The 23445-nt window shown below is 55.8% G+C and overlaps 3 protein-coding genes across 12 annotated transcripts in view; all 3 read left to right on the forward strand.

Moving 5' to 3' along the window:
• The first annotated feature begins 1765 nt into the window (after positions 1-1765).
• Positions 1766-18123, forward strand: EFHD1 (EF-hand domain family member D1). The gene is made up of 4 exons (XM_064666729.1): positions 1766-2152; positions 9398-9545; positions 15347-15481; positions 16485-18123. Exons 1-4 carry the CDS (start codon positions 1857-1859, stop codon positions 16617-16619), a joined length of 714 nt encoding a protein of 237 aa, XP_064522799.1. The 5' UTR covers positions 1766-1856; the 3' UTR covers positions 16620-18123.
• SNORC (secondary ossification center associated regulator of chondrocyte maturation) overlaps positions 10352-23445 on the forward strand; it is a 97733-nt gene continuing 84639 nt past the window's right edge. Inside the window, exon 1 of the mRNA XM_064666731.1 lies at positions 10352-10364. The gene's annotated coding sequence lies outside the window, so the exon portion shown is untranslated. The remainder of the gene's footprint in view (positions 10365-23445) is intronic.
• Positions 22556-23445, forward strand: part of GIGYF2 (GRB10 interacting GYF protein 2) — a 74417-nt gene continuing 73527 nt past the window's right edge. For 8 of the 10 annotated variants that reach the window (XM_064666698.1, XM_064666701.1, XM_064666705.1 and 5 more), the window contains exon 1: positions 22556-22670. The gene's annotated coding sequence lies outside the window, so the exon portion shown is untranslated. Of the gene's footprint in view, positions 22671-23069; positions 23363-23445 lie in introns of those variants that run through there. The other 2 variants (XM_064666699.1, XM_064666700.1) reach the window with 2 other exon arrangements.

Consider the following 23445-nt stretch of genomic DNA (forward strand, 5'->3'; position numbering starts at 1 on the left):
GGACTCGGATAGGGACTGTGGGGATGGAGCTGGGATCGGGACTCGGATAGGGACTGTGGGGATGGAGCTGGGATCACTGAGGGGCTGGGATAAGGACTGGAAGAATGGAGCTGGAATCACTGAGGGGCTGGGATAGGGATGGGATAGGGACTGTAGGACAGGAGCTGGAATCACTGTAGGACTGGGATAGTGATGTGGGACTAGGATAGGTAAGCAGACCAAGACGAGGGAAGGGGAAGGGTAGACAAGGGAAGGCAAGGCAATGTAAACCCTTGCCTCGCCTTTCTTTGCTTTACCTACCTTTCCCTTGCCTCGCCTACCCCTCCCTTGAGGCGCTCTCCCATCGGTGGCCATGCCCCAGAACTTTATTTCCACCAGATGGCAGCCTGGTTTTGCTATTGCTCGTTTCACCCTCATCTGCTCATCTCTCTGGACACCCTTCAGGCACAGAAGTGCCTCTGGGCTCGTTGTTCTTCGGGGTGGCTCACAGCTCTCTCCTCCCCATACCTCTCTGGTGGAAAGAGCGTGGCACCGTGTTAGGGCAAAGCGGTTTGGGCACAGCACATATTACCCCTTCCACTCAGCAGCCGTGTTTTCAGGTAGTCCTGGTGTGATTACACCTGCAGTGGCCTTGCTGTGCCTCATGCTTTGGTGACCCTCCTACCATCCTGACACTCCCGGCCCTTGCTGGGCCAGCCTAGAGCTGGCCAGGCTGCAGGTAGGGTCAGGGTGGCTGCAAATGGCCTCAACCGTCATTTTCTGAGGAGGTTTGGTGAGAATGAGCTTGCCCAAGAAGGTCAACTGCAGGTCACCGCATCAGAGAGCATTAGAGAGCTGGTTACTACCCACCTGGAGGTGTGAAACAGCCACAGAACAGCCCCTGGGACCGGTTCCCAGCGGCACACAGGCTTGGGCAAGCGGGGGCCATAAGGAGGCGGCATCGCCGAGCGGGTTCTTTTCCCTCCCCCCTCCTCCCCGGTGGGTAAATCCCATCAGCAGCCACCCTAAATCGCCCCACGCCAGCCCTAATCCCATCTCAGGGTACGCCATCAGACTCCCATCGGCCGGGCGAGGGGCACACAGCCCCGGGAGGAACACCCCGGGAGAGTCGGGGGACAGCAGGGATGGCCCTGGGCACTGCCCGGGAGGAGCAGCGGCGTGCTGGGAAGGGACCGCCTGCCCCTTCCGTGCTCTCTGGAGAAGGAGGGGGAGCGCAGGGCTGAGCTGAGCTTTGCCCTGGGTTAATTTTAGACCAAGGAGATAAGAGGAGGCGCATGGCGGGGCTTAAGGGGTCTCTTAAGCGGGGCCTCCGCCGTCCCTGCAGTGGCGCCCGGGGAGCTCCCGGGGTCCCGCTGCTCCCGCCGGCCGCGGGAGCTCCCGGCCGGGCCGGGGGCTGGTCTCGCCCCCCGGGACGGAGCGGTGCAGGCAGTGTTGTGGGGTAAACGCCGCCTGTGCACCCCGGGGCCAGCGCAGCGCCCTGTTGTGGGGTGCCGGGGGCCCTGGGGAGAACCCTGTCCTTTGAGGGTGCGGGGGAGGGCGGCCATGTGGCGGGGGGTTCCCCGCATGAGGATGTGGGGACACAGCCTGTGCGGGTCACCGGAGCGGAGGTGACTGCTGTGTGGGAGGGGCACACGTGAGAGGTCGGTCATGTGCGGGACACCCCCGAGAGCAGCACTAAAACCTCCGCACGGCCCCCACCGCGCCTCCTTAAACGCCCGCCCCGTCCCGGCCTCCCTCCGCCCCGTCCCGCCCCGTCCCGCCCCGCTCCCTCCAAGTGAGGGAATAAAGTTGCGGGCCGGGCCGGGCGGGCCCGGCCGGAGCGGAGCGGGGCTGCAGCGCGGCCGCGGCGCGGGGCCATGGCCTCGGAGGAGCTGGCGCAGAAGCTGCAGCGGCGGCTGCAGCTGGAGGCGAGCGGGGCGGCGGAGGAGGGCGAGGCGGAGGTGGCCAAGGGCGCGGCGGAGGAGGAGGAGGCGGCGGAGCGGAGCTGCCTGACGGCCAGCGCGGGCGCCGAGCTCAGCGCCAAGCTGTGCCGCCGGCACGACATCAACGAGGGCGCGGCGCAGCCCCGCCGGGCCGCCGTGTTCAACCCCTACACCGAGTTCAAGGAGTTCAGCCGCCGGCAGATCAAGGACATGGAGCGCATGTTCCGGCTGTGAGTGGGGCGGGGGTCCCGGGGCTCTGCCTTCGCCCGCGGCCCCTCCCGGCGCCGGCCCCGGGGGCACATCTGGAGAGGGGCTGCTCGCTCCCGGCCGCGGGCTCGCCCTTCTCCGCGGTTTTGCGGTCGGGCTGGAGGAAGCTGCGGCGGGTTCCCAGCGCCATCTGATCCCCAGATTGTCCCTGTGCTTTGCAGGGGGGTCGTAGGGTTCGCCTGGGGCTCAGCCCTGTGTTTAGTGCACGGCTTCTGCTCTGCCTGGGCTTGGGACGGAGGCTGTTTGTGGTAGCACCCATGAGCTGCGGCTTTGGGGGACGCTCTGGGTGGGACGGGGGGCTGCGACAGCGTAGGGACTGCTGCCTCACACCCGGGGGCACGGGGTGGGTCTGTGTCCCGGGGCCCGGCAGAGGCACTGGACACTTATCTGCAACAACTGCGACCCTGAACACCCCTAGCAGGTCCGCTGGCTCTGCCTCGCGGTGTCCTCGTTCTTCACACAGTCCTGTCTGCCAGTCTTGGTGCTCCTTCCCGTGCACCCAAACAAAGCTTCAGCTTCCTCTTGCTTCCCCCTTCCTGAGGGCTAGGCTGGGATTCTTCTCCTGGCAGGAAGGTTTGTGTTAAAGTCAAGCTGCTGGTAGCAACAGGGAGAGCTGCTTCTCTAAGCAGGAACGCTCGGCCCTCCCTGGGGCCATGCTCTTGCACCTTATCTCTCCTCCAGACCTGTCCTGGCTCCTGCAGTTGGGCTGTGCCTGGGTACCTTTGATTGTGCTCGGGTTTCCCTCCAGCACCCCAAAACTCCGAGCTCCTGGGGGCCAGTGTCCTCCCAGCCCCAAGAGAGGGGTCAGACAGGCTGCCAGACTGGGGGGGAGCTGCTGCTGGGCATGAGGGGGCAGGACTATGGTGGCTGCCACAGCAAGGTGCGGAGATTTACTTGAGCTTACGGAGGTGACTGCAGTGGGCTTTGTAACTTGTCGGGTCCTTGTTTTCCTATCTGAAAGCTGCCTTGGGCAGCCGGGATTGTTGTGAGGAGCCCAAGAGGCTGGTTGAATGCTGCCAGCTCCCAGCACTGTGGGGTGTTGCTGTGCCCAGCCGGGGCTGTTGCCGCAGGAGACCAGGCAATGGGCTTTTGTGAGCTTACTGGAGTTTGGAGTTCTTTGTTGCACAGGCAGCGTTGTGTTGGCAGCTGGTGCGGGAAGGGAGGTGGTCCCGGCGAGGCTGCTGCTCCACTCTGTCCTGTGTCCCTTTTGACTGTGCTTGAAGGGGATCCCACTCTGCAGAGGCTGAGCCGTGGTGCTGCGAGGACTGGAGGACAAACAATGCAGGCAGCCGCAGTGCCCAGAAGCTGTGGGCAAGAGGCTGGAGCAGGCACTGCCTCAATAAGGAAAAGGAAAGGAGCAGTGGTGGTTTGGGGAAATAAAAAGTGGAAGAGCTGAAATGCAGCTGAATTTTTCAACAATGAGCTCATTAAACGCCAGCCTTGTAAGCGGGAAAAACCTCGGCTTTGCAGTCGAATGCTAATCAGCTGGTCAGTGTAGCTGGAAAGCATTGCATGCCCTATGAGGGCTATGGCAGCTGAGTGCTGGCTGCTCCCACCAAAAGGGGAAGAAGGTGGGCTGTGTGGTCCCCTCTTGTGCTTCCCGGACAGGCAGACAGAAAAACCCGTCCTGGTGTTCACTCTGTTACAGGCACCTGAGGTTTGCAGTGGCAGAGGATCTGGTCTTTGCTCCATCTGCTGCCACTGACCTTTTTCAAGTGTTGGCTGACGCCACATGCTCCATGAGGAGAGGAAATGTTCCCCCTAATTCCTGTCAATCAGAGCTTGAGTTAATGTGATTAAGGCTTTTATTCTCTGTGTGGCTTATTGGCCCTGACCACCACAACCCAGGGTCTTTCTTACATCCCTGTCTCAAAGGCTTATTTCTCTCCTTTAGTATCTTCTCACTGCCACAGGATGCCAGGTTTCCACTGGGAGAGTTCCCATCCAAAAAAATGTTTCTTGCCAGTTTAGTGGAACTTGTAAATCTGTAGTTCAGACTAAACTTGAGCCTGTGGGTCCTGTGCATGGTGGGGACTGGGTAATGGTGCTCCAGCTGGAAGGAGGTCCTGGTGAAAGCGGCTGCTCTGGTGCCTGTCAGGGCATCCCATGGTATGGATGGTAGCTGTGACTGCCCTGTGACAGGGTGGAAGCAAAGGCCTTGTCTGAACATGGGACTTCCCAAATTCCAGTGCTCCATCTGGGTGCTGTGTGCTGCTGGCTGTGCCAGGGGCATTTTTCCAAAGCAGAAACGATGCTCCTTGCTCCTGCTGCCATGGTTGGGCTCACTTTTCCCCTGCTCTTGTCCAAGCCTCTTCTTGTTAGCATCCCCCCATTTCAGCCCCATTCTGCCAGAGATGGGGTGCAGATGTCTGCTGGGGTGCTGGGTGCAGGCATCTCTCAGGGTGGGTATTTTTGCGGCAGAGGGACCAGGAAGTCTACAGCTCAGGCTAATTATAATGCAACCTAATTAGCTACCTATTCTGACAATGTATGAGGACTGATAACCTCTCTTTCCTGAGTCATTTTGAGCGAACTCTCAGGACCTCTGGAGTCTCAGAGCTCCCCTTGGTCCCATCCTTGTCCAGGGAAATAACAGAGGGGAGTGTGAAAGCCAGGCAGCGAGGCTGTGTCTGGCAGGAACGACCTTTACGAGAGACCTATGGGGGAGGAGAACAGACACCAGCTTCATTTGTGGAGTGCGAGGGAGTGGAGAAATTCCAGTCTTGCTATTGCTTTGTGTTTAGGGAATTTCACGTTGCCCACGTGTTGCACAAGTGCCTTGTGTCTGGCGGGTGGGAGAGGCTGTGATATGTCCCCTTGCCCTTGGGAGCCCCTTGGGAGCCCCTTGGGAGCCCCTTGGGAGCCCCTTGGGAGCCCCTTTGCTGGGTGTCCCTGGCCTTGCCTGCTCTCCCCAGACCTGCCTGTGCTCAGGGTGATCGGCTGCCTCTGGTCTGGGACCAGCTCTCTGGGGAGCCCCAGTGGTCAGAGCCTGTTCTTGCCCCCACCCTCATATGGAGGAATTGTTTCCAAAGTTTTTGGGAAGAGAATAGAGTATTCCATTTGGAAGGCACCAACAATGATCACATCTAGTTCAGCTGCCTGACTGCTTCACGGCTGACCAAAAGTTAATCCTTGTTATTAAGGGCATGGTCCAAATGTCTTTCAAACACTGACAGGCTTGGGGCATTGACCACTTTTCTAGGAAGCCTGTCCCAGGGTCTCACAGCCCTCTCAAGTTGAAAGAAATGCTTTCTCAGGTCCAGTCTGATCTTCTGCTGAGGAACCAGTTTTGAACCATTCCCATTCACCCTGTCACTGGATATCAGGGAGAAGAGATCAGCACCTCCCTCTCCATGTAAGGTGAAACACAATGGTCAGAGGGAATAAATTGCTGCTTAGAAAGGATTTTGAAATGTTTAAGAGGAGATTGTCATTACTTCAGCATCATTATTGAACTGCTTTATTTCAAAACCTGTCTTAGGCCATTGCAGCATGCAAGAACTGTAGATTAAAGTACAGGTGCCTGTAGCATGTGGAGGAAGCTCAGGTACAGCAAACAGGTACAGGGAGGACAGGTTTTCTTTCCAGCTTTTCTCAAGAAATGTGAATGTTTAGAAACTGCTCTTTGATCCTTCAAGATTTGTTATTTCTCATTCAGCTGTCATTTTTTTGTTGCTTGGGTTTTTACAGGCAGCTGGAAGGTGACTGCAGAGTCACTACAGGTGATGCAGTCCTTGGCATCTCCTTTCTCTCTCCTCTGTGAGGTAACCCCCTATCTGTGCTGCGTGGCCCCAGTGCAGTGCTTGTACTTGGGCAGTAATTGTGTGTAACACACTTCCTGCTCTCAAGCAAGTCTGTTCAGCAAACATTCCCTCCTTCCTTCCCCCTCGCTTTGGCTCCTGCTTTCCTCTCCCAGCCAGGCACGCTCTGCAGTCCGGGTGGAAGTGAGCCAGTGTGGGAATCTGGGCACATCCTCATTGCAGCAGCGCTTGGCAGCCTCTGCCTGTGTCCCTGTGTCCCGTGTGCTGCCTGGGGACCTGGCGCTCGGGGTGTGCTCAGGGCTGCCGCGGCTCCCGCATCGTGTGTGCTCGGGGCTGCTCCGGCTGCCCCGGACCCGGGGGGAACCTGCCATGGCCACGGCACCGACCTGTGCTGGAGCTGCCTGCCCGTGATGTGAGAGGTCTGTGCCTGTCGGCCCGAGATTCCCTCTCTAATGCCTGACATCCCCCGGGCGAGGCTTGGCTCGTGCCCCAGGGAGCTCCGAGCCCGAAGGAAGCAGAGCTGTGGTGTCCCAGCAGGACAGCGGCTGAGGGCAGGGCTGGCCAGGCACCCGAGTGCTGCTTGCTGTGCCACTCCTGGAGTACAGGATGGGGCGGCTCCCCGGGATGCTGGGTGTGTTTGAGGACCGAACTTGCCCCGGTGCCCTCCTCCAGCTCTGCCTGTGAGAGCTGACGGGTGTCAGTCACCGGGACAGGGCTGTGCTGCAGGCGTGTGTGTGAGCAGACAGTGGAGTTTTATGGACCCCCAAAAGGCAGGCGATGGGGTCTTTGGGAGGGGTCAGGTGTGCAGGAGCACCAGCTGACCAGCAAGGTGCAGTCTGGGTCCTGCCCCACTGTGTCAAATGCCTGTGGCTGCTGTGGGGAATGAACTGCTCGTCTCATGCCCTATAAATATGCCTCTCCCTAAATAGTCTGGCTGTGCAGCAGCTGAGTGGCTGTACCCAGGTCCTAAAATACTTGGGCTGTTTTAGGAGGCAAGGGGGGTGGGGAGGGAATGCAGCAGTTTGCAGGGTGCTGCCGTTGGGTTTCGGTGTCCCTCTGTGTGCCTGTCCCCGAGTGCAGGGGACTGGTAACCTGATTTTTGGGAGCATCTCGGCGCCAGCTGTACTCCAGCCCAGCCTGCTCAACACCCATTGTGTGGCTGGTACAGTGTGCTGCTCTGCCACGGCCTGCTGCTGGCAAGACCCCATTTCTCACAATCCTGGCTTTGTGCTGCCTCTCTGCAGGGATGACGAGCCCTGAAGCTGTGCCCCATGCTTAACCCTTTCAGGGCAGCAGCCCCTGGGCCACTGTTTGCCTGCAGGTCGTGTGTGTAACAGGAGGGTGAGATGAGCACAGCGGGCACGGGCTGGGCTTGTACCCTCTTGCCTTCACCTTCGTAATCCAAAGCTTCTCTGTGGGGCCAGGCAGTGTCCCAACCCCACATGGACAGCCCTTGCAGGGGACCTTGCTGTTATTTTGCTTCTGCACCCAGCCAAAGGGCAGCATGAGCTTGCTGGGCCCCCAGAAACCCAACCCCAAGTGCCTCTCTGCCATTAGACACTTTGCTGCTGTGTCTGATCCAAGGTGCTGCATCCCCAAACACCTTACACCGGAGGAAGGGCCCCACACCCGTTCTCTCAAACTTGACAGAAAAGCAAATTGACCATTAGATATTGCACTTATTATGCTTCTGTGATGTCCTGGAAGTGCATCTCAGTGCTGGGCTGGGTAATGCTGTGATCGGGTGCTTTAATTAGGTGACACCTTCCTTGTGTGAAAAACCCGCTGCGTTTCCTCCCCGTGATGTCTCAGGTCTGTGGCCTGGTTTCTGCTCTGAGGTTTCTTGCCTAGTTTTTCAGAAAGCTGTCCAGTCTAGTGGGTACCTGGGTTTGCTGGGTGCAGAGAGTGCAGGCTGGTTGGCAGCAGGAGTTGTGTGCCACCCTGGTCTGGGGGTGATGTCCCTGTCATTTGGGGTCTCTTGGTCCTGGGACCCTTGGGAACAAAGAGGCACAGAGAGTATCAAAACTGGTTGTGGAGGTGGTGGGGCTCTGCAGAGTGGTGGATGCCCTAGTTTGGGGAATAGCATGCTGTGCCTGTGCCCCTGAAGGCAGGGGCAGAGCTCTTGGCTGAGCCCTGCCCGCTGCCCACGCCTGCCAGCAGTTTGTTGGGCCTGTCTTTGCCACAGCTTCCTCTGCGGCTGGGAGGCTTCTCCGCTGGAAAGGGCTTTCTTCCAGGGAAACCACAACTGTGCACATCTCTGTCTGGGATGGCTGCAGCCCTCATCTCTTTGGAAGGGAGCTAACAGTCAATGAAAGATCAGGGGTGGGAGGACTTGACCGGCTGCTGCCTGCTGGAAAGCTTTAGTGCCATGCCTGGGGCTTCCTTACTGCCTGGTTGAAAGGATCTAACGCTGCCAGGGCTGAGGTGGTGGCTGGGGGCAGTGGCAGGCTGTGTGCCAGGGCTGAGCCAGCTTGGCAGACCCTGCCCTACCCTCTCATGTGGGCCTCCAGCTGTGTGCTGAGGGCAGGATCAGGACGAGAGGGCTGTTGAGGGGCTGTGTGATAGCAGAGGGCCCATCCCTGCAGCCTTTGGACTCTGACAGCCAGCCATGGCCCTGGGGGTGTGAAGTGTGGCTGCTGGGTGGGCCGGATGCTGTACCCACACCCACAGCAAACGTTGGGAGGAATTGGTGCACGGTCCCAGGCTGTGCACAGCAGGTCACTCGCTGCCTCCCCCTCCCTAAAGCACCCCTCCCCTTGCTTCCACTCCCTTGTTCTGCATTGGGAGTGTGGTCCTGCTCCAGTCTTGTTCCTGGAGGTGGGCACTGGTTTCCTGTGGTGCAGCCCTGGCACTGGCTGGGTTTGCTGTGCTGCCCTGGGACTGCCTTTCTGCTCTGCCTGGGTACACAGAATAAACAGCTGCCATGAAGCAAGGTGCTTCTGTAGTACAGAAGTGTTCTGGAGAGAAAAGATCTTAACAGCTAGAGGGAGTGTGTTTGGCTTACAGGGAAAGATTGCTTTCTGAGGAGAGGTTCTGGTTGGTCTCTGCTCCCTGTTTCTCCTTGAAATGAGCAGGAGGCCTGGCTCTGCCATGCCTTTGCCTCATCACACTGGTGCATGGTGTAAGCTGCGTGCAAATAACCTTTGTGCTGGACAGGCAAGTGGGTGAAATGGAAATCCCACTGAGATAAGCTGAGGTCCTCCAGGTTCCTTCTGCGTGGGCGGTTTGGTCTGAGCTCCCCTGCGCACTTCTTCCTCTGGTGAGACAGCTCTGAAAGCTGCCAGCTACTTCCCTGAGCTTAATATATCCCAGCACTGACTGTGTCAGCTTCCCCTCTCTCCCGAGCTTTGAACCACACAGGGACTTTATCCATTTGCACGGTTCCTCTTCTGGGAAGATGGATGTGGGGATGATGATGACTGACCCGCTCGCCTTTGCCCCCCGCAGGTATGACTCAGGACGGGATGGATACATCGACCTGATGGAGCTGAAGCTGATGATGGAAAAGCTGGGAGCACCACAGACCCACCTGGGGCTGAAGAACATGATCAAGGAGGTGGATGAAGACTTTGATGGGAAGCTCAGTTTCCGTGAGGTGAGGAGCCGGGGAGGTGGCTGTGGGGCAGGGGGAGGAAGCAGCCAGGCCCAGTGCTCTGGCTGTAGGGAGCTCTCTCCCCTCTGTTTTTCCAGCTGTGGGGTGCAGTGGAGAAGCTGGTGAGCTTTCCCATGCCAAGAGTACGTTGTCAACCTCCATCTCCACGTGGCAGTACTAAGACCTGATGCCAAAGCTCTCCAACCTCCCTACTGCCTTTGGGAGCACATTTGAGCCCTGTTGCAGCTGCACAGGAGAGCTCACAGAGCTCCCTGCTATAGCTGGAAGGGGTGTGTCCCTTCAGTCCCAAGGTGTCATTGCTGGGCTCCTGTGGCACAGTGGCTCAGGCCTCATTTTGGGTGCAGGGCAGCTGGTCTCAGGGCTATGAGAGGATCTGCTCCAGTTTCTGTTGGGTCCCTCTCTGCATCACACAGTGACCAGCCATGACAGGCTCTGCAAGGGCTGGTCCCCTCCCTGCAGCGAGGAGGGAACGTGGGGGTGCAGCAGTTTGGTGCTGCACTCTGGCTCAGCAGGGACACACCTGGACAGGCCTGTCTGTCACCACTGTGCTGAGACAGCTGGGAGCAGTGTGGGCAGGCCAGGATCCTGTGCCAGGCAGAGGAAGAGAGGGGATTTGAGCAGTTATGTGCGTGCACTCAGGGGTACCATAATCATCTCAGCAGGAAGGGGGAACCCAGATACCAAAACCTCCTGTGTGATCATTTCCTCCTCCCAGACACTGAGTGCTGGCTCAGTCAGAAGTGAATGTCACACTGTGGCTTTCTGAATTAACCCACAGCCCCTTAGGCAGCAGCAGGGCCAGTCTGCCCTGGGTGTGAGGGCTGTGCTGCTGTCCTGCCTCCTGCCCCACGGGAGGGCTGTGTGGGCCCTGAGCAGCTGGGCTCCCCTGTTTCTGCAGGGGCTGTGCTCTCACCGAGCCACCTCTGGGGTGGGGTGGGGGTTTGCTGGTGGAGATGAGGTGCAGAGCTCTGCACAGCTCAGGACATTGAGTTTTTGCTGTGGAAGTGCCAAGAGCTTTGGCAGTGCCTGGGAGGGGGGCCGGGGCCCATGACCAGCTGGGCTGGTTGGGGCATGAGGGATGATTGGCAGCTCCACAGAGCTGCTGCACCATCTCTCTGTGCTGGCACATCACACCATCTCCCCCCTTTTCACCAGCGTGATGCCCCATGGTCCAGCATGCAGGGTCCTTGGGACTGACCCTGTGCTGTGTCCTGCTTTCATGTCTCAAGGGTTTTGTTGCACTTCTTTCACTGCAAGAGGAGAGGACAGAGGCCAAAGATTGTGTTATGGAGACCAGCTCTTACAGAAAAAGGGAAAGGACATGCAAATCTGGGGATTGAGAGCCTGTCTCTGAGCTCTGTGCAGTGAGGGAGACGTGCCTGGTCAGAGGTGAACTGGGGGTAGCAAAGAATCCAGTGGAGCAGGAAGAGCACCATGCCGTGGCCCCAGGTCACTGATTGCCAAATCACTGTGTGGGCTGAGGAGCCCTCTGTCTCTAGGTGCCTCCTGGGCCACCCTTCACCCTGGGTGAAGAGCTGGGGACAGCCTCCAGGCTTGCTGCAGGGGTTCTCTCCTGTGGGAGAGAAATGCCTTTATCCTCAGGGCTCTGAAAGATGCCGTGATGTCCTGGCACCAGTGGTGCAGCACGAGTGGCAGAGCAGCTCCTCTTCTGCTGCCACCTGTTTGGAGCACAGCCCCTGCCTGGCCCCTGGCACAGGCAGGGCTGCCTGTGCTGCCAGCTCCTGGCACAGGCACATGGCAGCTGGTGCTGTGGAGCTTCTTGCCAGATGCAAAGCCAGTCAAGCAAATGCTTGAGTAGCCCGTGGGTTGGAATGAGGAGCATCCCTGGCAGAGCTCTGGGGACAAATTACACAGCAGCTTTGGCACATACCCAAAGCTTCCTGTGGCAGAGAGGAGCAGGATGCTTCTTGCCTTTTTGCAGATGTGCCCTGTCTCTCTGGTCTGTTTGGGCAGAGGGCTGGCAGAGAGACAGATTTCCTGGTGGAGGAGGAGGCCTGAACCATCCCATAGGCCTGTCCTGCTCTGCTTTTCGTTGCTGGTGATGAGAAAGCATGTGGAGGGTGACTAAGCTGAGTTGGGGCACTCAGACAACACGAGGAGAAACCTGGTTTAAATGAGTGTCTGAATGGAGCAGGGTGGAACTCGGGCACTGGGGGGCTCCTGGCTGCCTCCAGAGAATATCGAGTCTTAACAAGACACTCTTCTTTTGGCCTGCCAGAGAATTGGCCAGGGCCTCTTTCACTTGCAATAGGTCACTTTTTTCTGCTGCTTTGAGCAGTGTTCTCCAATCCCAGATAAGCTGTTGTCTGGCAGGGAGGCTCGTGTGGCTCTGACTTGCTGCTGCTGAGCCACTGGCCCTGCTTAGCAAAGCTGCCTCCTACTCCTGACCTTTGAGCATCCATCAATACATCAACAGTTAAGTGCACAAGACTCCCTCCGTGACTCAAGCAAGAAATTTAGGCTTAAAAGGTTAGGTATAGTGGGGAGAAAAAGCCCACACCTGTCTCTCTAGTTCTGTCACTACCACAGGAAACCAGAGTTAATTGCTGTAATAGTAATGCCTAATTGTAGCTGCTACCTAGAACCCTCAGAAATCCACCCTCTGTCCCCCACACCCGCTGAAATGCTGACCCACATCACGTGTTTGCTCCCAGAGTTGGTGCAAACCACAGCTGCTTTTCTGGCAAGCTGTTATTGCAGGGTTGCTGCTGCCCATCAAACCTTCCCCTGCACAGTGGCCAGCCTGGCACTGGGGGGGAGGTCTTGGCTCAGGAAGGATGTGGAAGCAGATACAACTCGTGAGGTTAGTGGGTTGGAAGGTGTGGGTCGTGTTGTCCTCTTTGAGAGCACAGCTTTAAAAGGTGCCAGTGTTACTCACTTTTGCTTCTCTGTTGACAATTCCCTGAGGCTTCGCTGCACATGGAGTGTCCTGGGCCCAGCAAGGGGGTGAGACAGGCTGGGAGTGGGAGCTGAATGCAGATTGGTGGTGTTCTCTAGTTAGTGAGAAGCAATGCCTTGAGGGTGGGTAGCTGGTGAGGTGAGCTGCAGGCTGTGTGCTGGCATGAGGAGGGATTGCTGCTGAGCTCCTGTGGAAACCAGCAGGATGCCCCATGGTCCACCCTGCGGGGTCCTTGGGACTGACCCTGTGCTGTGTCCACCCCAGCTGGTGACTCAGTCCCAGGTTTCCTTTAACTCAGCCCCCCCTTCAGGGCCATGGCACCCTGTATCTAGGGGGTTGCTGCCCCATCCCTTAGTTTCAGGGTGATTCATGCTTACTTGTACTCATGACCCAGTCCCTCCCCAGGTGACAGCTGTACCAGACCTCAGGATTGTGCTGCCTCCACTGCTCTTTTCCAATGCCAGGAAGTGGGACTTGCAGGGTGGAGCAGAAACTGTGAGGAGGAACCATGACTAATTCCAGCCGAGCTGCCAGCCCTCTGTGTCACTGTGCCAGCCCTCTGTCACCGTGCCCAGTGGTGGTGAAGGGGAACTCAGAGCCCGGCAGATCTGGGCAGAGGGCGAGGACGTCTTGGGGAGGATTTGGATGTTTTCCAAGCAGGATGTTTTACCCATTCAGCAGAGCACCATTTAGTTTCTTACATGTGTGTGTTGGGTTTCTGTGGCCAGGTTTTGGGAGCAGGGGGGCTCCAGGGGTGCCTTCTGTGAGCAGCTGCCAGAAGCTTCTCCCATGTCTGGCAGAGCCAATTCCAGTGGCTCCAGGACAGACCGAGCCCAGCAGAGATGGTGGGAGCCACTCTGTGATAACATATTTAAGAAGGAAAAGAAGTTATTGGACAGGTGTAATTGGGTCCAGAAAAGAGCAGAGTGAGAATATGGGGGAGGAACAGCTCTGCAGACCCCCAGAGCAGTGCAGAAGCAGGGGCAGGAGGTGCTCCAGGCCCTGAGATTCTGTGGGGAGGCAGCTGTGCCCCTGCAGCCCATGGAGTGCTGTGGGGGATGTGAGCCCATGGGAAGCCTGTGCTGGAGCAGGGTCCTGGCAGGGACCTGTGGACCCAAGGGGAGAAGGGCCTGTGTGGGACTCCAACTCCTCTCCCTGAGCAGGGACAGAAACAACCTGTGATGAACTGACTGTAACCCCCATTCCCATCTCCCTGTGCTGCTGGTGGTGACAGGGAGTAGAACTTGGGAAGGAGGGAGGGGCAGGGGAAAGGTGTTTTTAAGATTTTTCTTCTCATTATCCTTCTCTGATTTTCTTAGTAATAAATTCAATTAATATCCCTAAGTTAAGTCTGTTTTGGCCATGACAGAATTTTGGTGAGTGATCTCTCCTGATCCTTATCTGAACTCATGAACCTTTGTTACATTTTCTCTCCCCTGTCTGGATGAGGAGCGATAGAGAGGCTTTGGTGGGTGCCTGGGTCCCACCCAGCCAGGGTCAGCCCACTACAATGTGTTTGGAGGAGTAAAAGTTCCCTCCAAGCCCAGCTGCTCTGGCTGCCCCGCGCTGAGCACTCACGGGTTACGAGGCCGTCTGTGAAGCAATGCCTGGTGACGCTGCCTCTTGGAGAGGGCCAGCGCTGCTGTCATCCCCCCACCCTTCCCCAGGGGAGCCCTTACCAAACTCTCGCGTCCCCAGCAGCTCCTGCGAGCAGCTGAAGCAGGGAGTGCCTTAGGGCTGGCTCGGTGGCCGGGACTCTGCTGCCCTCTCCGGGACATCTCTGGCTCTCCGCGGGGAGCAGCGCAGTCCCCAGCCTGGCAGTTCGAGAAGCGCAGCGCTGGAGGTGTTTGATGTTTCTGTGCAAATGGATTTGAGGGCAAGCCTGCCTGGTGCCTGCAGCCGTCTGGCCTGGGCTGAAGTGGCGCAGCTTTGTTACTTGTCCTCCTTTTGTACCCGGGTGCTTGTCCTTGTCTCTGTTCTCTCTGTGCTGTTCCGAGCACTGAGACACCTCCTGGGGTGGCCAAGAATAGCAGGGAGTTATAGGACCTCTCCAGGTACACACAGAGCTTCCACACCTTAACCTGGGGTTCGGTTGGCAGCTGGAAGGTGGTGCAGAGGTCTTTGTTTTTAAGCAGGAACGTTTTGTTCCTTCTGTAAAAACACAAACCAGAAGAGTGCTTTTATGCAGTGAAATAAAACTCTTTTTTTGTTTGTTCCTTTTGCAATTCACTCTGCTGTGGTCACTCTGGATTTGTTAAATCTGTGGTCCAGTGTGGGACAGAGGTTTCACACCAAGTTGCTCTGTGGACACTTGTTCAGGCCCCTCTGTCACAAGGGCACACACGCACTTGGGCTGCTGTTGTCTCTGACAGGAGTGCACTGGTGCCTCTGTTCAGGGAGCCTGGGGTGAACCAGGGATGTCTTTGCCCTGCTTTCATTGTCATGGGATGTGATCTGAGCCCCCAGAATGCTGGGGAAGCTGGTGGGGGGCTTGTGAATACAGCATTAGAGTGTGGGGACATAAAGAGCTGTGTCTGAGCCCACCCTATGGTTGTATTGGGCGGGTGCAGAGGTGCCCTCCTTCCTCTGGCCACATAGCAGCCTAGGCTTGGTGGGAACTGTGCTTTACCAGGGCTCTGATTCCCAGGAAACCTTCATTTCCTGTGAGATTCCTACTGCTTTTAGTCTGTAACAGGGCTGTGCACAGGAGCACAAGTTCCATGGTGCCACTTGGTTTATATAGACCTGGTTTCCTTTGCTCAGAAATGTGAGTTCCAGCCCCCTGCAGGTGCCTGTGCTGTTGGTATTTTAAGTTGTCTGAGCCTCAGTGGAAAACTGGAATGTTTCCTCTCTCTCTTGCTAGTTCCTGCTGATTTTCCATAAAGCTGCAGCTGGGGAGCTCGAGGAGGACAGCGGCCTCTTGACTCTTGCGAAGCTCTCGGAGATAGATGTATCCATTGAGGGAGTCAAAGGAGCCAAGAACTTCTTTGAAGCTAAGGTATGGTGTGGCACAGAGGAACAGGAAAAAACTCAGCCATAGCTTTTCCCTTCCCTATTTTGTTGGGCTCTGGCTACAGCTTTTTCTGTGGATCAGTCAACACTAGGACAGTGTAATGCAGTGTCTGTGCTCTGGGTATTACCCTGGTGGAGCTGACTGGCCAACCTGTGTCCCTGGGAGCTCTGAGGGACTGGCTGGCTGACTGCTTTTAAAGACAAAAGTGTCCTGAAATCTAATGTAATAGGGATAGAGTTTCCCATTTTTCAAAACCTCCCTCAAGCAGAACACTCCGAGTTCGGTGGTGAATGGAGTGATTTGGAGTATAGGATTTCAGACACCTCTTTCTCGAGCAGCTCTCTCTAACCTTTGGAATCAAAATGATTCTGCAGGGTCCTGGGGTTGGCAGAAAGAGCTTTGCACCGTTCAAAGCTGACAAAGCACCCTTTTTGAAAGCTCTCTTGGAGAGAAAATAATCCTGCTTGTTTATATAAGAAGTTTTTTCCCAGGAGCATAACACAGCTATTGCACAGCAGATGTACTGAGATGAAAGCTGGAAAAATAGCCAGCAAGTAAACAATGTCTCTTTGATCTGCAGATTATCCATGGTGTAGTATGATGTTCTCAGATTTGGCTGTGATTCAGAGCTGTTTTCTGCAGTAGTTTCTCCCTCTGTATGCACACAACCTGTGCTCTGCTGCCTGCTTACAGAAATCATGTACATGACCCAGTGCTGAGGGTATTGTGTTGGTCACTGCTTAGTGACTATTAGTAAATGACCTTTCTTTTGTTGATTTTTAAAGCCAAGCAAGCTCACAGGTATTGGGTGTAAATACCCAAGCACTACAGCATAATTCATACGTGACCCATCCTGACAGGGCGTCCCAGCAAGCCCTGGGAGGTGCAGCACACACTTCTGTGTTGCTCATCTGGGCGTAGCTCAGGCTCTGGCTCTCCCTCTGATGCAAGGCTTGACACTGGTTCATTTTCTCTCTCCCTCCCAAAGGCCCAAGCCCTCTCCTCAGCCAGTAAGTTTGAAGCAGAGATAAAAGCCGAGCAGGACGAGCGGAAGCGGGAAGAGGAGGAAAGGAAGCACCGCCGAGCAGCTTTCAGGGAGTTAAAATCTGCATTTACCCAGTAACCAACCAGCCCATATGCACTCTGAGATTGCACAGGACTTGGTACGTTCCCCACATCAGGGCTCTACCTGGAGAGAACTGCTTGGATCCTGCCTAAAACTCACCACAGCTTCACTAGCCTTCCTCTCCTGAAGATCCTCCTGAGTTTCCAAGGGCACAACTCTTGCAGTTACTATGCATTCATAACGCTGTGAATAGTAGGAGCTGTATGTGCTGTTTGCTCTGAGCTGCCAGGAGCTCATCACCCTGGAGCAAAAACAGCAGATAGCAAATCATGGGTGAGCACTGACAAGCGTCGTGTTTGCCTGCTTCATTCTTCCCTGTACATCCTTTGGCTCTTAATCCTGTATTAATTCATTCCTTGCTTACAGGCAAGTAGTGAGGTCTTGTGTAAATCAGGGTGTACAAAGTACAGCTCGTCTCCCTGTACGTTTGTACTGCTGTTGGGTGTTGTCACCCTTTTCTTCTTCCTCAGAGCCCTGTGCCACAGGCACTGTGAAAACACTGTGAAGAGAGAAAGGTAGTTACTAGGGACGTGGATCAAACTCACTAGCATCTCCTGTAGCATTTTCTGCCACCCAGCACGTTGGAGAGTCTTCCAGTTTTTCTTCTCAGAAGTGCCATAGTAACAAACCCTTCAATAAGAGACGAGGTTTCCCAGGACTTCGAAGGGAGGAAGCTGGCTCTCTGCAACGAGGAATAGAAAACTGAGTTGCCTGACCATTTCTCTTCTTTCACATTCCATCACATGTAGTGTACTGTATGGCTTCACTGTATTTTCCAGCCTTAGGCAGCTGTATCTGTTTTTAAGGGGTGTTGCCAGCTGGACAATGCAATTGGATGGCACGCTGGCGTTTTCTATTTGGAATTTTGCTCATAGCGTTAATCACGAAGGTGACATTGTTTGATTTCCTTAGAGCCATGACATAGGACACCAGCACAGCATCCTGAGCAATCCCTGCTCAGAGAGCAGCGAGGGGAGCACATGGAGCTGAGTTCTGAGGGCTTGCACAACACTATTGGCCATCTGCTTTTGCAGACACGGGGAACTTGCCCGCAAATATCAAGATGCCCACTGCTTGTCTGGGTATATGCACTGTAGGTCATGGCAGGGCAGCTGTGTTCCCTCAGAGACTGCTCTCGAGACATGGATTTGCTCAAATTCTGCCTCTGCTCTTGCCCCAGTTCATGCATTTTTATTTTTTCTTTCCAGAATGAAACTCACCAGTCGTCTTTTCACTTGTCTGTTTTGCTTCTTAAACTGTGAGCACTAAACTGTGAGCGTGGAATAATAAATAGAAAAACCTCTACTCTTTAATGTCAGGTGAAAGAATTGCTAAAGAATTAAACTGTGTATATATCTTCACAGATTATATTTTATAAATCACGCTTTTTAGGTAAATATTTATAATTAAATGTTTTTATACTTTACAACAAAGCAGATAATTTCATCTTCAATTATTCCTCCTTTTGCTGAAATGTACAAATAAAGCATTGTTATCTCCAGTCTTGGCTGTGGTTTATTTCAGGTCCCTGAATGTACTAATTTATTCACAAATTACAGTAGTGATCCTCAAAGCTCGACATCCTGACTCGGATGTGTGGGGGGAGTGTTCAGCCCCTTCTTGGTAGCACTTCCCCTTGTGCTCAGCAGTTCTGGTGTAGAAAGCCCTAATGTTTGCAATTCCTTAGAGAGGGCCATGGCTGTGTAAATATTTGAAATAGTGCCCACTGCTCCGTGTTGACATCTGAAGGTTGTCAGCTTTTCCTTATCTTAAAACAGGCTGTGTCTCAGCCCCGGTGCTGCCCCAGCTGGGACCTGCACAGGTTGCTTCAGCTGCATTTCCCTTTGCATTTCCTCTCTCTGCCTTTAGTGAAGGGAAGAAGAAAAGAAAGAAAATACAGGGACATCTGAAAACGTGTCCGAGCATCTTGTTGGTCCTGCTGCTGATCTGCTGAGCTCTGCTGGCCCGGCCGGGCTGGGCGGGGGCTCAGCAGGAGGTTTAACCACGCCCGATTTCAGGTGCGGTGGGGAAGTGGAAGGACACAATCGTTTCAGCCCGTGCAGCTCTGCTCTGTGTTGGGGGGAGTCCTCGGGTCCCAAGGTCAGGTGTGATCAGGGTGAAGGTTCCTTAGTTCCTGTTGCCACGGGAAAATTGCAGTCCTGCAGCTCTTGATTGTCCCTTTTCCTCGTTTTTCTCCCCAGCGGAGCAGGCACTGCTGACTCGTGCTGCTTTGCACGTGCAGCTGGGTGAGCAGCCTGGGGCTGTGGGAGAAGGAGGTGGAAGAAGGCCTTCCAGTGGTTTTGCTTTAATAGAATTGAGTCAGCTTCAGCTGACAAGTTTCAATAAGGAAACGAGCATTGTGGTTAGTTTTTGTTCAAATAGGTGCTGTTACCTGGGGCAGTAATTTGGTGCAGTGGACAGTAAGCACTTTTGGATGTACATTTATTTTGGAGTTGCAGCAATGTGCATTTTGAAATTAGCTTTGCAAAAAACTGACATTGGGAAATGAATTGCTTTCTAAATTGCTCTGGTTTGCTGGCAACTATTGAATTGGATAACAGTGTCATTAGGTTAGGCAGAAGTACTAGAAAGAAATTGTCTAGCTGTATCTCCCACCTAATACCGTGTGACAATACTTAATTGTATTTGCCTATAATTAATGTATTACAATCCTTGATGCTCTGTCCTTTTATGCCTCATGTCACCATAGGTGGCTCTCAAAGGTCCTGGCAATCCCAGTTCTCTTTAGTGGTACATTAATACCTGTCTGGAGCTCCTGACATGCCCCAAGTGGATCTAAAGTCTGTGATGGCAAGTGGAGGAGTTTGGGGAAAAGTCTGTTGCGCTTATGGGTCTCTCTGAGAAGGGACAAAGACTTGCTTCAAGTCCTTCATCTCCTAGAGTGGGAACTCCAGGTAGTCCTTGGTCCCTGAGGGGTTTTGTTTAATGTTTCCCAGAGTAGAAGTAGAGTGGAGGAGCCACCAGCGCTTCAGCCCCCACGGAGGGTGGGTTCAGCCTGTGTGGATGCTCCAGTCACAGCGGATCTCTCCGGGATGCTCCTGTCACTGCCATGGCCACTGGCTGCAGGGGACAGCCTGTGGTGGCCAGGAGTCTCACCCAAAGACCTCAGTGTGAGCACAGTGGGGAGAAAGGGAAACAGCATGATCAGGCTCTTCCTGGGTCAGGGTTCAGGGTTTATCCGTGAGGATTTAAGGTGACCAAATAACATTTTAGCCTCATGGGAGCATCCAAATAAATCCCTTGCAAGATGGATTGGAGTAACTGGAGCACTTTGCATTGCAAGCTAAGCTTGCCACATGTGGGAGGGATATCTAAGAGTAATTGAGTGTTGCAGAAGTAGCAGCTTGTTTGTGGTATTCTGTCTTTCAGCATAAGCCACCTGAGGTGACAGATGCATTGAAGTGACTGACTTTAAAAACTGCAGTTGGATGTTTGCCTGCTTTGCTGCTGTTTTCATTATTTTTAGGGATGTGACAAATGAGGACGTGGAAAACAGAGGCTGCTGAGGCGACATTGACTCTTCCCAGACAAAATCCCTGGTATTTCAACAAACGGGGGAGTGCCTTTTCCAAATAACAAAGGGGGGGTTGGGAGGCAAGGGCAAACATGACTAGGGCACATCTTTCTGGGCTGCTTTCTGACCATTATTTCTCATTTCCAAGTGTGCTGTGTTTGTAGCTCCACTGCTGTACTGAGAGGGGCAGGCTCTTGCCTCTGAGCCAGGATGGGCACAAACAATGGGATGATAAGGAAGGTTTCAGTTTGTTAGGAATGCTGCTTCCCTGCTCTTGGATTTGTCATAGTGAGGAGGAATTGGCACAGTAATCCAGGGCTCTGAAGTACATCGTGCCCTTGGTACCCAGGCTGGCTGCTGGGGTGATTTCACACCTACACAATATCAGCTGAAGTTCTGTGATTGAGCCGTGCAGGAATTTTACTGCACGGGCACAGTTGTGAATTTTTATGAGATTCTCCCTGTTCTGCTTGAATGAGTGTTGTGGAGGATTTAAGATGCATCTGCTATTACCAAAAGATTGTCATCTGAGTTTCCTTGAGGTACTCTGCAGAAATGCCAAGTTCTGCAGATGAGGCATGTTTCAGTCGCTCTCTTCTTGAGTTTTTTTTTTGTCTCAGTAATATAATGTTTGTGCTAACTGGGATAAAAAAAATTTCCACAAGTGCTAAACATCTCCCATCTCAGATAAAGGTTGTCTTAGAGCATGTGAAAATATTTTTGAGTGCTCAAGCTCACATTTGATAAGTAGAATAACAAGGCACAGCTGCTTCTGCAGTGAAGTCGGGAGTTTATCCTGACAGCTTGAAATGCAGCTCTGCCTGCCTCCCTCCCTCCACCGCTATTAGTATTGGCTCAAGCTGTGTAGCAACAACCAAGGGGATCGAATGCAGCTTGTCAGAGGCCAGCCCTTTTCTAGGGAGCTTTGCTTTTCCATACCAGCCTCCTAAAGGAGAAATTCCATTCTGAGATTTTTTGGGTGAGGTAGTTCTGTGTTGCTCTCAGCTAAAAATAAGCCCCAAGAATTACAGGCTTTCAACCCATTAGCTCAGAAGAATCACCAGTGTTCACTGTTGCATCATTTTTGGCCGGCGCTCAGTGCACAATGACAAGTATTTATTCACCTAGGAGAGGAGGGAGAAAGCTCCACGGGTTGTGGCTGCCATGAGGGCTGGAGTGCAACTGTTTCAGCTGAGAGCGGTTATACCTTCAGCAGTGCGTAACAGCCCAGAATAGTTTTTTAGGCTGAAGGAACCACATGGGGCTATTCTGCATCATGTACTAATATGGGTTTGGGGACTAAAAATAAACCGGTATTTTTAGCTGAAAAAAAGTTTGCCCCGAGCTCCTGATTTTTCCATCAGGAAGAGTCAAAATACGTGCCATCCACTGCCCTTTCTGTGTCAGCGGCAGCCGCTCCCCGGGGTGAGTCCCACGGCAGCGCATCCGCAGGACTCCCCCGGGGCCGGGGGGAGCGGCCCGGGGCTGGGGCTGGGTAGGAGTGCTCGGACCACGGCGGCTCCTCACACGGCTCCTGTGGCCTCTCAGGGCCCCGACAGAGCTGAACGGCCCCGCGGAGCCCGCACGGAGGGGCCGGGGCCGCACCGCGCTGCTGAGGGGGCCGCGTGTGCGGGACAGCGGCGGGAGGGGACAGGGCCACGGACTGACAGGGCCAAAGACTGACAGAGCCACGGACACACAGGGTCATTCAGGCTGGAAAAGCCCTCCCAGCCCATGGAGTCCACCCTGTGTCCCATCCCCACCTTGTCCCCCAGCCCAGAGCACTGAGCGCCACGTCCCGTCCTTCCTTGGACACCTCCAGGGATGGGGACTCCACCACCTCCCTGGGCAGCCCCTTCCAGTGCCCGACCCCCCTTTCCAGGAAGAAATTCCTCCTGATGTCCAACCTGACCCTCCCCGGGCACAGCTGGAGGCCAATTTCCGTTGTCCCATCCTTTGTTCCTTGGGAGCAGAGCCCGACCCTCCCCGGCTCCCCCCTCCTGTCAGTGACTTGCAAAGCCAGAAGGTCCCCACTGAGCCTCCTTTTCTCCAGGCTGAGCCCCCCAGCTCCCTCAGCCGCTCCTGCTGCTCCAGCCCCTTCCCAGCTCCGTTCCCTTCCCTGGACACACTCCAGCCCCTCCGTGTCATTGCCGAACTGAGGGGCCCAGACCTGGACACAGCCCTCGAGGTGCCCCAGCAGTGCCAGCCCGGGGGGAGCCGGGCAGTGGTGCCGGGGGGCGCGGGGACCCCCGGCCCGGCCATGTCCGCGCGTGTCCCCTCAGGGCCGTGAGGGGCGGGGCTCCATGCTCCGGCAGGGGGCGCTGTAGGCCTGCCCCGGGGTGACGTCACGCGGGCGGTGGGCGGGGAGCGCGGCCGCTCATCCGGGTCCCGCGGCGGGGCCGGGGGGCGGGGCCCGGCGCTCACGTGACGCTGCGTGGCGGCGCACCCGCCATCTTGTGTTGTTGGGCTGAGGAGCCGCCGCGGCTGTGAGGGACCGTCCGCCCGGAGCGCAGGTACGGCCGCCCTGCTGGCCCGGCCCGGCCCCCCGCGCCCCGCCACACCCGCCCGACCGCCCGCCCCGCGGGAGCCCCCGCCCGCCGCGGCTGCCGCAGCCCCGAGGCGCCCCGCGGCCTAACCGGGAGGCGAGGCCGCCCCGGGGGGGGGGCGCGCCCTGAGGGGCCCCCTGCGCTCCCCGGGGGCTCCTGCGGGCCGAGCGGGGCTGCGGCCGGCGGGCCTTGCGCTCCCCGGGGGCTCCTGCGGGCCGAGCGGGGCCGCGGCCGGCGGGCCCTGCGCTCCCCCGGGGCTCCGCGGGGCCTGTCAGGCGGCACCGTGTCCCCTCGCACTGACCCGGTGAACTCGCCCGTCCCTGCCAGCCCGCCGCGGGGAGCCCCGCTCCGGCACCCCGGCCCTGTCAGGGGGCACAGCCCGGGGAACGTGGCAGCCCCGAGCCTCCCCCGCGGGCAGCGGGCGCCGGGAGCAGCCGTGACCGGCAGCGTTTGACTGGAGAGGCCTTGGCAGGCCGAAGGGACCATCGATCAGCATTGTGTGCCTTTGGTATTGATCCAAGACAAGTAGTTTCAGTGTCAACAGAGCTGTTTCCGCTCTTTTAGTCCCGTGTGGCTGCACTTTGAAGTGGGGCAAGGTGTAGGCCAAAAGGAGGTGTTGCCAAGTAGTGCTTCTGGAATAAAACCCTACATTTTCCCCAGTAAGCTTCAGTTCAACGTTCGTGGTGTGCTGCTCTTACTGTAACTTCTGAGTGTCTGCTTGCTCGGGTGGGTGGGGAAGGAA

The sequence above is a fragment of the Pseudopipra pipra genome, chromosome 10 (assembly GCF_036250125.1).
Source record: "Pseudopipra pipra isolate bDixPip1 chromosome 10, bDixPip1.hap1, whole genome shotgun sequence".
NCBI classification, from domain to species: Eukaryota; Metazoa; Chordata; class Aves; order Passeriformes; family Pipridae; genus Pseudopipra; species Pseudopipra pipra.

Bases quoted from the DNA above. Each gene is read 5' to 3' on its own strand.
- EFHD1 (XM_064666729.1), top strand. From the start codon at position 1,857: ATGGCCTCGGAGGAGCTGGCGCAGAAGCTGCAGCGGCGGCTGCAGCTG. The intron at 9,546-15,346 runs GTGAGGAGCCGG...CTCTCTTGCTAG, and splicing joins GGAAGCTCAGTTTCCGTGAG to TTCCTGCTGATTTTCCATAA. The intron at 15,482-16,484 runs GTATGGTGTGGC...TCCCTCCCAAAG, and splicing joins AGAACTTCTTTGAAGCTAAG to GCCCAAGCCCTCTCCTCAGC.